Here is a 13496-nt window from a genome sequence, read left to right on the forward strand (position 1 = left end):
GCAAAATGACCCACCACACCAGCTTTGTTGTTTTAACAAGTTTTAATGTCCATCCATATGTCCATCCATCCATTTATTTTTTACTCTTAAATAAGAAAATAAATCTAGTTTTTAGACAAAAAATATACAATTTAGGTGAAATTGTGCTAAAAACAAGCAAAAATATCTGCCAATGGGGTGAGAAAAAATCTTGAAATAAGTTCACTTAATTCAAGAAAACTACATTGGCAGATATTTTTGCTTGTTTTAAGCACAAATTTACTTAAATTGTATATTTCTTGTCTAAAAACTAGACTTATTTTCTTATTTACGGACCACCATACTACCATTAGATTTGTTGTTTTTTGCAATTGTAGAGTGATTGTTTTTTTTGTGTACAAATTTCCTGTATTTTGTGTTTGTATCTTAAAAAGAGTGAAAAATAAAGCTGGATGGACATTAAAACTTTGCTAAAACAACAAAGCTGGTCATGGTGGCCTAAGACTTTTGCACAGTACTGCATATACCGTATGTAGTACAAATAGATGCCCTCTTCAGCTGTCAGACAGATTACATTTTCACTTTGTGCCAAGGCCATAACCAGGTCTAATAGGACGTAAAGTTGTATTATAGCCACGCAAACTTTGATTAATTTATTCATGGCACGAAATTCAGCTTTTTTTTCATGACACTCGCACAAATTTCTATAAATAGTTTCTATTGTCCGTGGCACAACTTTCTTTTTCATGTGATTTCATGTATTGTTTTCTATTTTTTTTCCTATTTTTAAATCATTGTCGCTTGGGGTTGGGGTTAGATTTGGGGTTTGGGTTAGGATGTACTTTTATGTATTGGTTTCTACATGTTTTTTTTTCAGCTTTTAAAACTATTCTCGCGTGGAGTTGGGGTTAGAGTTCAGGTTTGGGTTAGGATGTCTAAAAAGTGATTCTAACTCCAAGCGACAATGGTAAGAAAATAAGAAATAAACAATGAGAAAACAATACAAATAAACTAAATGAAAAAAAGTTGTGCCATGGACACCAAAAAGACATTCGTGCTCAAGCCACGAAAAAAGCTATATACTAAATTTATAAAATTTTTCACGACTATAACACTACTTTCCATGAGATCAGCCTGAAATATATACTGATATGTAAGTATAAAACTGTTGTCAAAAATTAAGTATTAACTTACATCTCACTTTGCACTCTATCACCTTAAAGTTATCTGCCATTTTTTATTATGGGGGGACGTGTCCCCCGTGTCCATTGTGCTTTGCGCTGTTCCAGAAAAATGCAGAATTTTAAGACAAGCTGCCTTCACAATAACATCACACTCTATTGAAATCAATTGAAAGACGAGTCTCATGCAACATCTGGCACAATGAGTCCACTGTCTACAAAGGGCATCCAAAATGGGCCACTTACGAGAATACGGAATAGAGATGTACAGAAAAACTGAATACAGTCCACTAGGTTTTCAAACCTAGTCCATCTCTCTTTCCCTTTCTCTTTCTCTTTGGGTGGAGGAGTTGTAAGTATGCACTAGGAAGTTAGTGGAGTTCACAGTTGACAGGAGACTTGTGGTGGACTCCAATTTGAGCACTTAGAGTGGATGACAGTGGTTTGTGGTGGCACATGTTATTTCTGCTCCGTCTACGAATCGCTCGTCTCCCCCTGATGCCCTCCATCTCTTTTCTCTTTCCGTCTTGTTTGCTTTTTCTGAGAGAATCAGCAGCCAGCAACCCTATTAAATTCAGCATGCTGTATTAAAGTCTAAGGCCTAGCTTAGCAGGTGTCATGTGTCCTCAGTTCTCTGTCTGGTACTTGCCATTTAATGTGATTTTTCTGCTTCTGCTAAGAACGTAAACGTCTGCCGAGAATATCAATGTGAATTTCAAATCACATACGCCTTATTTCTGGGCTTTTGTGTCAGTCCAGATATTCTGAGTTACTTGCGAGGTAATTCATCTTGTTTTCAAAAATGGCCTGGTTTTTGTTTGCTAAATGAAACTTTCCATTACTTTTACCGTATGCAGTATTGACCTGTTATCAAATAAATGGAGAAAACATGCTGAAGTGACACATGCTTGATTTTTTTTAAAGCCAGTTGTTAAAATATGTTTTCTTCCGCAATGAAAACAGGTATTCAATAGCTAGAGTAAATTCCTTATTGCCTTTAGCTGCAAATTTATAAAAAATATATATAAAGGCAAGCAGACTCTAATCAAATCTCCATCAATAAAATTTTAAATGAAAAAATTGTGATAAGATATGTGCACTGACCAAATGTCATGCCAATACTGATGCTTGTCTCTTCAACCATTTGCAATTCACTTTCATATAAAATAAAATATTGCTGTCCATAATCGTGGACTTTAGTTATTATTCCTCCTGACCCTCCTCTCCTGGTGTCGTTCTTGATTCTAACCAGCATTAAAGAAAGATCAAAAGCCTCTGCTAGATCCCCATACCCTTTTTTTCTCTAGGGGCTGATAAAAGACCCCCCATGTTCAAACTTATTGCTAACCAGAGGCTTCATCTCTCCTGCGTGTTACAGTCGTCATGTTTCTTTAAAAGTTTACTAGAAGTTTTGTAAGTTTTTTTTTGATAAAGCTTTGAAGATTGCACAGAACACTTGTCATCATTTGGAAGGGGTTATAGACCCTCAGCCAGTCAAATGCAAACCCAGACTGGACGATTAAGACCGTGTTAGCACGCTGGCTATGACACTGGATAATCTTTTGTTATTATTGATTATAGCCTTAGCAACTATTTACACATTGATATTGTACAAATCTAAAGCACGACTCCAAACCCAAAGACAAGCAAGCCCAAACCCACAGCCTGTGCTATTTCCCCACTGTGTTTAATACACACACACGTACACACACATACACAGCGAGACAGATAGTCACAAATGCTTTTTCCACACAGAACCAATCTAACAGGCTCACCAGTTCACAGTTGCTGTGGCTGAAATTGTCCAGGGTATATAAGCCGAATTCGGATATAAAGAGATGCAGTCACGGAGAAGAATACAATAAATAACATTCACAATGTAATGATATGGGTAATAACTTGTTCACGTACTATAAGGTAACGCCGTAATGGATTAACTCCCTAAAAAAGAATAGTTTAAACCAGCTTTGCTGGTCTCTCAGGTAGGTCGAATTGATCTGGTTGTTGATTTTATAGAGGTTTTGAGCACTTTTTCCTCAAAAGCTGAGACATCAGTTTGAATAATAAAGTGATACTAAGCAAGCTTTTAAAAAATTAGATGTTCAACCTTAAATTAAAAGCTTTTACCCATATTTTGTGAAGTTATGAAATAGTCAAATCAGTCAGATTATGTTTTTAGTTTTTCCTTTATACAAAAAAAATAAATACATTATTTTGGTTATTATTTCTGATTACAATAAGGTTGCACAAGTAAACATTAGAAAAATGCATTACCAAAATAACATGAACAATTTAGTTTTTATCATTTATTCTTGCTAAGTGTCAAAACAGTTATTCATCATATTAGTTCATGGTACATTAACTAATGTTAACAGCTACAATATTTTATTTTCAAAAAAGTATTAGCAAATGCTGAAATTACCATGAACCAAAATTAATAAGTGCTGAAGTTTTGTTCATTGATAGTTCATGTTAGCTACAGTACTGCATTAACTAATGTTAACAAATACCACCTTACTGTAAAGTGTTACCAAATTTCTATTGTTTTTAGTACGTGTATGACTCATTCCATCATGTGATCTGACTTTAGGTTGTCTATGCTATAAAATCATTTTGTATTCTTTGTTCAGAACTGCTGCCAATTTTTCAATTCAGCATGTACAGTATTAGTTATAAAATTATCAGAACGAAACAAATCTTTCAAGAAAAATATGCAAAACCAAAACGAATGCCCGCTTTGAAATGCTAATAGTTAATATATAACAGGTGTATTTATTTTTCATAATTGGTATCGTTAGTAAGATATGTTTGCTTGTTTATTTATATAATTGTTTAATTATGTAATTACAATTATAAAAGATAATAATATTCCTTTTGTTGGCAAAGGTATGAATGACAGGAATATTTAATGAGCTCCTCTGCTCTGGTCTGTATCAGATTATTGAGTTATTATATCAGTAATGAGACACTTAAATGAACTGTAAATGATCAAATAAACAGCTTAGATAAACATTTATCTCATTCAGTAAACATGTATATAGTTTGACCTGTATATACAGTACATGTGTATAATTAGACATTACATTTATGATTTTTACTGGGTCTGAAGAATTTAGTTGCTTTTATTGGTAGCTGAAAGAATCATAAAATTAGACAAAATATTTAATAAAGGATAGTGTGAGGCATGAGGCAGTGGCAAGGCTACATAAGGGCCAGGGTGGCACTGGCCCATTCAGATTGACGGCTGGCCCACCCAGTCAGAAGAGACACAAAATAAAATAAAAAGATAAATACAATAAAAGATTGTTGGTGTTTTATAAACTAAAGCAAACTTTTGTCACCTTGAGCAAAGCTTACACTCAGGATGCTACAGGGTGTACTGTTCCTGGAACTGTATCTGTTTACATAAACACGTCACCTCAAAAGACAAATTAGAAGTTGCAAATTCTCGCAGCCACATTTACATACATTTCTGCAGAAGTAATTTTTTATTATGTATGTTTCTTTGTTTGCTAATTTTAGCGTGCCTAATATTGTAAATAAAACACAAATGAAAGTTGGTTACATAAAAAAATACCAAACCTGGCACATTTTTTTTTTATAAGTATGCTGCTACTGTCTTGCAGGTATCCTGTACAAAGGCAACGGTGAGAATGTCTTCATCTCCCAGCAGCCCCCAGTGATCAGCACCATTATGGGGAACGGGCGCAGACGCAGTATCACCTGTCCCAGCTGTAATGGGCAGGCCGATGGCAACAAGCTGCTGGCTCCAGTGGCTCTGGCCTGCGGATCCGACGGTAGCCTTTTCGTCGGAGACTTCAACTACATCAGACGCATCTTTCCCTCGGGGAACGTTACCAGTGTTATGGAGCTGAGGTAAGAGACGGAAATAAAAAGAAGTGTCAAGGATCAGTACGATATAGCCGTGGCACTGATAATATTAAACAGTAGTTTCAATGCTTCACAGCATCCCAATATAAAGATCATGGGCTCTGAAAACAACATGCTCACAGTGTTTATGTGGGTGACTCACTACTGGTGCTCACGGCCCTTTAATGCCAAAAAGAAATGCGTATTCCCATACCTCTCTTTTTATCATCCAACACAAGCCTTCTATTAAGCTATTCCAACCCACATCAAAGGCTTAGCGTGTTTATTTACTGGGCTCAGGGAAATAACATTGTTTAGTTGGCAGCGATATTCTGAGAGTGAGTTTTTTCTTCAGAGAGATTTAATCACTGCTATTTTAATATGGCTGTAAAGGTGTTGACTGCACTTACGCTTACATTTTTATTGATATTTAACTACAATTATTCTGTTGGATACAAGGCGTCACTATTGTACTTGATGTATCATTTGGCACTCAAAAATCAATTTAGCTAAAAGCTCAGGTACCATAGCACACCCTAAAACGCTGGAATGAAAATGAAAATTTGGAAGGCAAAACTGTTAATGCATGGTTTTTGTCCACCGCCATTATTCTTAAATGGTAAAATGTCACTCAAAGGTTTTTTAGAAATGTCAAATTTGCTCATATAGTGCTCATGCAGGGGCATAGCAACCATTTATTATACCCAATCCACATATTTTTTAGTTTTGATGATTGGGTCTGACTTTAGGACCCAGCGGAAGCCTCTGTTAAATGGTCACTTTGGCACAGAGCCCAATAAAGGGGCAAGCAATAAATGATAATTTACTATTTCCTAGCACTCATTTACCTGTCATTCAGCAAGGATTAACTGGCTGTGTGCTACGTCATTTAAATAAATAATATTTATGAGCTGAACCTTCATGTGTACCACCACTTTTCCTATTCCTACGCCCAAGAATAATGCATGTTTTGATTTAATAAGGCTAAATCTCACATATCCATGCTGTGATCAATACATGTGTGTATAATCTGAACCTGCCGAAGTGCAAAGCTAATACATTACAACCATAAGGTGCACACATGTGCCCTGTTCTTTTCAAACCTCAAGACCTGACATTTCCTTTCCTTAGATCTAGAGCAGACTCGCACATACACACGCAAAGTGAGACTCACACAGATATTCTTTCAAAGTGCTCTCGGGGCACCTCTGTACGAAATCAGAGCCGCGTCTCGGGCCTTTTACGGACTCTTGCCGAAATGATCATAAATTCTTCCATCACACTCGACGGGGCCTAACGGGCCCTCCATGTCACTCCTCACTCCCCTGTAACACCTCATTTAGCCATCGCAGTGATACATGACCACTGTCTCTTATCTTCTCTATTGCCTTATCACCTATTCCCTTCGCTTTCAGCCTAAATCGTCTGTCTCTGGTCCTTTTAGTCAGCTCTTGTTTTCCATCTCATGTTTTTCCTGTCTCTGCCTTTTCTGTCATTGACACTTACTGTATTTTTAACCTTATCTTATCATCTTTCTTTCCTTCCATCTGCCCCCAACTTGATACCCGCATAAAATCTCTCATACGCACAAGCGCTCTATAAATGGCCCAGCACTTAACAGGTTTCAATATCATCTTTGTGTGTATTGCTGCTACTTTAAATTAAATTCCTTCATTAAAGCAGTAAAACACATGGATGAAGCAAATGAAATGGTGGTCCTCTGTGTGACATATTCACAGCGTGGCTTCCGTAAGTTAAAGGCAACGCTTCTTAAGGAATTGCTTTTCATTGTCTGGGACACAATCAATTTGCTATTATGGGCCAGTTAACCTCAGCGTGTGCCGTGAGCTCACACTGTTCCTCAGTTCCCGGGTGGAATATTCACACATCTAGCTCTGTTTAAGAAACAAGACAGAGTACAGTTAACAGCCCTGCCTCTCTCCCCTATTTCCCATCAATGTGTAAGGAGAAGATTAATATATGCACATCTGTTTTTCCCTTCTTGACAAAGATTTATGTGCTGCTGCGGTTTTACGCTCTCTCCTTTTTCTTATCTCTCGTATTTCTGCTCTTTTTTTCCTCTGCTCTCCTAAGAAATAAAGATTTCAGACATAGGTAAGCCGTTCCAACTATATACATATATATTTATTTCACAGTCTCGTGAATACATAGCATGTCCTTGTCTGATGCATTCTGACAACGAATCCGTTCTTTTTAAAATGTTTTTTCTTATAAATGTTGTTGCATGCCGTCGGAAGAGAAGCAAATATGTCACCCGCTTCAGATTCTCATGTAGTACCAATGACAGTTTTAGGTGTTTTTTTATAGCATGATATTTACGTTAAAGAGGTTTATTTTGTACCCCTGACTGGGTTTTTAGGCAGGTTCCAGGGGTACCTGGAAAGTAATTTGCTTGGTTAAAAACTGTTATAAAACTATAAAATATGAATGCTTTAAAATGTCACTGAATGTGGTCATCTGTTATTAAAATGAGACTTTTAACGGATTTAAAATAACAGTGTTGGTATGGAGGAATATGCAAAAGTTTTGCATTAAGGGATTTCTGCACTGTACTGTACATTTTTTCTCAATTTAAAAAGTTTGTTAAAGTTCGAATGGAGGCAACATAGGCCTGGTTTCACAGATAAGGCTTAGCTAATGCCAGGACTAAGCCTTAGTTAACTCCGCCAGCGTTTTTTTTTTTTTTAAGTTGCCAGCCAGTGCCAGCATTTTTATGATTTTCACAAAAATGTAATGCCTTCCAGAAAATGTTCTTCTTATATAAGCATACAATATATTAAATGAAAGAACAGACCTTCTGCTTTCAAACAAATTTTGTCAAATATTGGTAGGTTTCTTCAAAAATACCATATTTTGAGCAAAAAGCTGAGATAAGATGTTCTGAAATCTGAAAGATCAGATTCAGAGCGATCATCAAAACATACACAGAGTTCTTACTGTTTGTCCAAAGGGAATACTTCCGGGTTTTATAAGTTGGGTAAGAGCGCCACCTGTTGAGTAATAGCGGAAATACGGATTGCTGAAAAAACTCGTCATTGGCAGGGAAGCGTTTTCTCTTAATTGATGAGTTAACTCGTCAATAGTGGGGAAAGAGTTAAATTAAGGTTTAAAGGGATAGTCCACCCAAAAATGAAAATTCTGTCATTATTTACTGACCTGTATAAATTTCTTTGTTCTGATGAACACTAAGGAAGATATTTTGAGGAATGTTTGTAAACAAACCCTTTGTGGACCCCATTGACTTCCATAGTAGTAAAAAATAATACTATGGAAGTAAATGGGGTCAACGAACATTTTCCCTTTAAGCATCTTTTATGAACATCCCATAAAAATAAAGATGTAACTGGTTGTATCTTGAGACAAATCAATGGCACGGGCATTTTCTAAGATCTGTCAGTGCAAGTTATTTTCAGTTGAGACAGCTCAAACATGTTTTTTAATCTAGGACTAGCCTTAAGCCTCGTCTATGAAACTAGGGGTTCGTGATTCTGTTACCCAGGATGTTTAATTATGTAATTCAGATGTTTCTGTTGAAAATGCCGCTCTGGGGGTCTCAAATTATGACAACAGATCTGAATTCCTGATGCAATTGTTAAACTTATTCAACTTGATAGCTATCATTTTCTCAATTTCAGGAAAATCGTACACATTTTGTAAACGGTTTTTGAATCAACATCACAAATCCCACATGTTTAAGTTTCCCATGTCTCCCCGAAACCCCCCACAATGAGAAATCCCTTTTCTTAGACACTGTTAAACCTCCCCCAGTTGGGCCATTTTGGCTGGGATATAATGGTAGACATTTATGTAGCTCAAGTGAAATAAGGGTAGCTTAGCTGTGACATCTATGCATCTCAAGTGAGACATTTTCTTTTAATGTGGCATATTGCTTGAACCAGAAAGACAAAAGATGCCTTTTTCAAAAAGAAAAAAATGCCGGGACCTTTGATTCTGTGGTTAATGCGGTCAGAAAGGGTTTAAGAAAAATACACAAGACGTCAATTTTAGCTGACACTGGTGGAAACCTGTTTTCTCAGAAAGAAATTCGGGACATAAACCTCGCTTGACAGGTCTCCAGTACTCGAGTAAACGGCTCCAAATGTCTCCACCCTGAACAAGCTGAAGTTCCTGATAAATACTGCAAATACGGCCCTCATCATCTCCCAGATGTTTAAATAGTTCCACTCGAAAGGCTATGCATAGAGTGCTGTAGTCATTGATTTCCTACATTAAATTCTGTTCGATACCTCTGTAGGGTTTAATCGTAGACGTATGTAGCTCATGAATGGAAATAAATGCCACTAATTTGAAGCGGGCCAGCCAAAGCCATTAGTGCCTGTTGAATAAATTTGCAACTGGGGATAGATGGAGGAATCCCATGGACATGCTAGTCATTTCTCTTAGTCTCCTACCAAATCATTTCAAATGGAATTAGAGGCCAGCTTGGCCGTGTGGTTACACGGTGTGTGGGCAAAATAATTGAATTAAAGCCCGTATTTTTAGAAGCATCATTTTCCCCCAACATTTCTCAATGTATCTGAGAAACAAAAACGAGCCATTAAGCATTAATGATTCTGAATTAATAAGTGCTAAGAGTTATTAATTCACAACCACAGTTTTTGGCTGGTGACCATTATGAGCCACCTAATGGCTGGTGTTCGTCTTCCTCTCCATCCAGATGTCTCAGCTAATCTGTATGTATCATCAAGTCGCGCCCATATATAGCCTAATGCTCCACAGAGCCTCGTAAACTTAAGAGATTATTGACCCAAACCTCAGTGTCCTTAAAGCAAGCCACATTTAAGCCTCTTGCATCTCTATTTCACCCCCACAACCCACAGTTGTTTCCAGTTGTTTCACAGCAATATGCTGTATGGTGCCTTTATTTACTGTAAGTGCAATATTTTCTACATAGCAACAGTGCTTGACATTATGTTTTGAGCTTAGCTTTTTCCGCTTAATCTCGATTCGTTTTTTTTCTTGTGTGTTTGTGTTGAAGGGCTGCTGAAAGCTTGTTAATGCAAACTGTTATGATCAGGGAAATTAACACGTGTAGGTTGTCCATTTATAGAGCCTTTGTTTTTTTTCTCTTTAGCTCAATCACATGGCTCAAAGCAGTAACTCTGACCTTACATCAAAAACTGAGGCTTTAATTTAAAATATAAATCAATGTACTTAACCCTTCTGATGCATGGTGTACCATACAGCGGGCATATACCTTTCAAAGCTGTTTTAACCATTCGGGGTGTGATGTGACATCTAAGGGTGATTATCTTTGACTCCTGACCTTTATGTGTGAGGATACACATGTGGTGGTGGGGGTTCACGTGCTGCATTTTTTCTATGCATGAAAAGAACGTATATATTTATATAATGAAAAACATTACACATTATGGTGCGTTATTCTTGATGATTAAATAATTCATGCATCAGAGGGTTAAATAAAAATTAAGATATAAATAAGTAAGCAGTTCTTCATTGTACAAAGAAGCGCTTTAGCAGCTCTCATCTGTCTCGCAATATGTCATTGAGCGCGGCCTGCCCTGCAGCCAACCCTCTCGCGAGGTGTCTGTATCTATTCTTAGTCCTTAGTCACTTTTAATTGAAACACTGCGACGGGTTGTTGATTTTCTTCAACAGATACATCACTTCACGTTGCTCGTTGGCTTTTTTCCTCCGTCGTAGGGGTGCGTGTGGGAAGTGCAAATGATTGAAAGGATGTGACAGTTTGGTGGGCATCATTATGGTTGTGTCAGACGATAGTGATTTCCAGTCATAACGCATTAGGTTCAGTCTGACAGAGTGCTCAACTTCTTTCCCCTCTAACTGGTCGGGCAAACCAAGTACATTCACTCATTTTTAACAATAACAGTCTAATGCTATTATGTGGTCTCAAAGCTTGTCCAGTCAGTTGTGTTATTGTACGTGTACCTCATATGTTTTTGAGGAATTTATTGATTCATTTAGTTTTATTTGTACCTAAATTTTATTAATTTCAAACATTTTAAACAAAAGCAGGCTAAGGAATCTGTATAAAATCAATTATAGATCTTCTCTTAGAATTACACTGAAAAAATGATTCATTGAATTTAATAAATTTTTTTTAAGGTAAGTGGTTGCAATCAATTTATTTAAGCTACATTTAAACAAAAGTTTTATATTTTATTTTACTATAATAATCTTTTTTGTTTAAATGTAGCTTAAATAAATTGATTGCAACCACTTACCTTAATTTTTTTTTTTATTAAATTCAATGAATAATTTCAGTGTAACTTCGATTTTCTTTGTCGTTTCTTTGATTATTTTTTACTACAATTGATTCTGAGGTGATTTTTAGTAGATGCACTGTCAAAATAAATAGTCAAACCATTGTCCCAGCTGTAACTTATTCATTATAGGGCAGTTTCTCGGACAGGGTTTATCCCAGTCCAAGACTAAAATGGAATAATGTAATAATAATAATAATAATTTTTATTTGTAATGCACTTTATACATGAAGAAGACATCTCAAAGTGCTACAAGTACACAGATAAAAACAATACAAATAAATACAATCAAGATTATTTTGTCATACACTGAAAAAAAATGATTAATTGAATTTAATAAAAAAATGTAAGGTAAGTGGTTGCAATCAATTTTTTTAAGCTACATTTAAACAAAAGTTTTATATTTTATTTTAGTTTACTAATCTTTTTTGTTTAAATGCAGCTTAAATAAATTGATTGCAACCACTTACCTTAAAAAAATTGATTAAATTCAATGAATCATCAACTTTATGTTTGAGCTGCCTTCATTTGTCATCTTCTCATACCAGTGCCATTGTTTCGTCTCAAGACGCACACCAGTATTGTTTTTTGTAAGGTTTGTTTGTAAAAACTACTTAAATTCCCTAATATAACTAAGGCCTAGTCCTGGATTAATATAAACCATGTCCAGGAAACCCCAATAAGTTCAAATTAGTACCTCAAAGGTATACTGGTCGCAAAGTGTGCACATGAGTACCTCAAAGGTGCATATTGATACTGAATGGTATCCTGAATGGTACATATTTTCAATGGGTACTGCCCTGTGACACCTTGGGGCCATTTTTGTCTGACAGTATGTCAAAATCAATTCCCTTTAAATTAACTATAAACATATTTTACAATGTTTCAACCAAATTTTAGTGTCTATATAGTTTTTAAATATTTTAGGAAGAACCAATAAATATAATAACCAAATATTTTTTCTTAGAACATGAAGCCGTGTATTTGTCCATGTTTGTGTATAACAGGTTCCAGTTACACAGCATTAAGTATGTGCAAACAACAAAAAAAGGTCATGTCCACATATGTGGACATTCAGGTCTTAGGAGGTTAAGTGTCCAAATACTTTTTGAGGCTGCTGTTTCTGTTCATGTGTTACTGTATTAGATTGCTTTTAATTCTGTAGTGTATCGTTTTGTGAAATGTCTGCTTTTGTCCCATTAGCAACAATCCTGCACACAGATACTACCTAGCAACAGACCCAATGACAGGTCAGCTGTATGTGTCAGACACCAACTCTCGGCGGATCTTCAGACCTAAAGCCCTGACGGGAACAAAAGAGCTGCTGCAGAACGTGGAGGTTGTAGCGGGGACAGGAGAACAGTGCCTGCCCTTTGATGAGGCTCGCTGTGGGGATGGTGGCAAGGCAACAGAGGCGCTACTGCTGGGACCCAAAGGTAAAAAGATTAAAACCAACAAAATAATATGGACTTTCCAAATATTCAAAGCACAGAAAGTGTGTAATACAGCCTTTGATCTTTGACTGTGAACTGATATCTGTTCTTATCTGAGGGTGCCTTTGATATTTAATTTTGCATGTAGATCTCTTATATTGAAAAAGATAAATATTATTACATTTTGTGTAGTTTTGTTCATGGACAATGTATGACATTTATTAAACTGCAATACTGTGAAAGGCTTGTAAGATCCTCCTTGGGTGATATGGAAAGGTATTCATATCATCTAATGCAGAATTTGTTTTCTGTGAGCAACGTAATAATATACACTCGTAATCATGTGTTTATACAATCTTTTTGTGTGTGTTGCTTTTTACAATGCTTCCATGTTAGTACAAACTTTTTCATCTTTTTTTTATCTTAAACCTTTTAGTGTTTTCTCCGAAATGAATAAAAACTAAACGAAAATATTTAAAACAATCACATTTCCACACTAGCATCAGTAATTGAAACCAATACAACAAATGGCGTGAGTGCATTGTGTCCCAACACACAAACATTTTAAAGGCCTTTGATCATCAACTTGAATCTCTGCATTCCTCTTCCTCAGTAATAATTCACCATCCGAAAGCAAACTGTGAATAATTCACCAAGCGCTGTGTCTTCAATGACCTGGAAACCACAGGGGCAAGCGTGACATGTGTACCAGTCGCGTTTTGGCTGTTTTGTAGGTGCAGTATGTG

At 36.3% G+C, this 13496-nt stretch overlaps 1 protein-coding gene across 12 annotated transcripts in view; it reads left to right on the top strand.

Moving 5' to 3' along the window:
• The window catches only part of tenm3 (teneurin transmembrane protein 3), a 353079-nt gene that overhangs the window by 322832 nt on the left and 16751 nt on the right, over positions 1-13496 (top strand). For 9 of the 12 annotated variants that reach the window (XM_065265519.2, XM_065265527.2, XM_065265518.2 and 6 more), the window contains 3 exons: positions 4787-5036; positions 7125-7145; positions 12521-12753. In XM_065265519.2, the coding sequence (XP_065121591.1) occupies positions 4787-5036; positions 7125-7145; positions 12521-12753 (504 nt within the window). The remainder of the gene's footprint in view (positions 1-4786; positions 5037-7124; positions 7146-12520; positions 12754-13496) is intronic. The other 3 variants (XM_065265520.2, XM_065265523.2, XM_065265529.2) reach the window with 1 other exon arrangement.

This window comes from Paramisgurnus dabryanus, chromosome 4 (assembly GCF_030506205.2).
Source record: "Paramisgurnus dabryanus chromosome 4, PD_genome_1.1, whole genome shotgun sequence".
Classification (NCBI taxonomy): Eukaryota; Metazoa; Chordata; class Actinopteri; order Cypriniformes; family Cobitidae; genus Paramisgurnus; species Paramisgurnus dabryanus.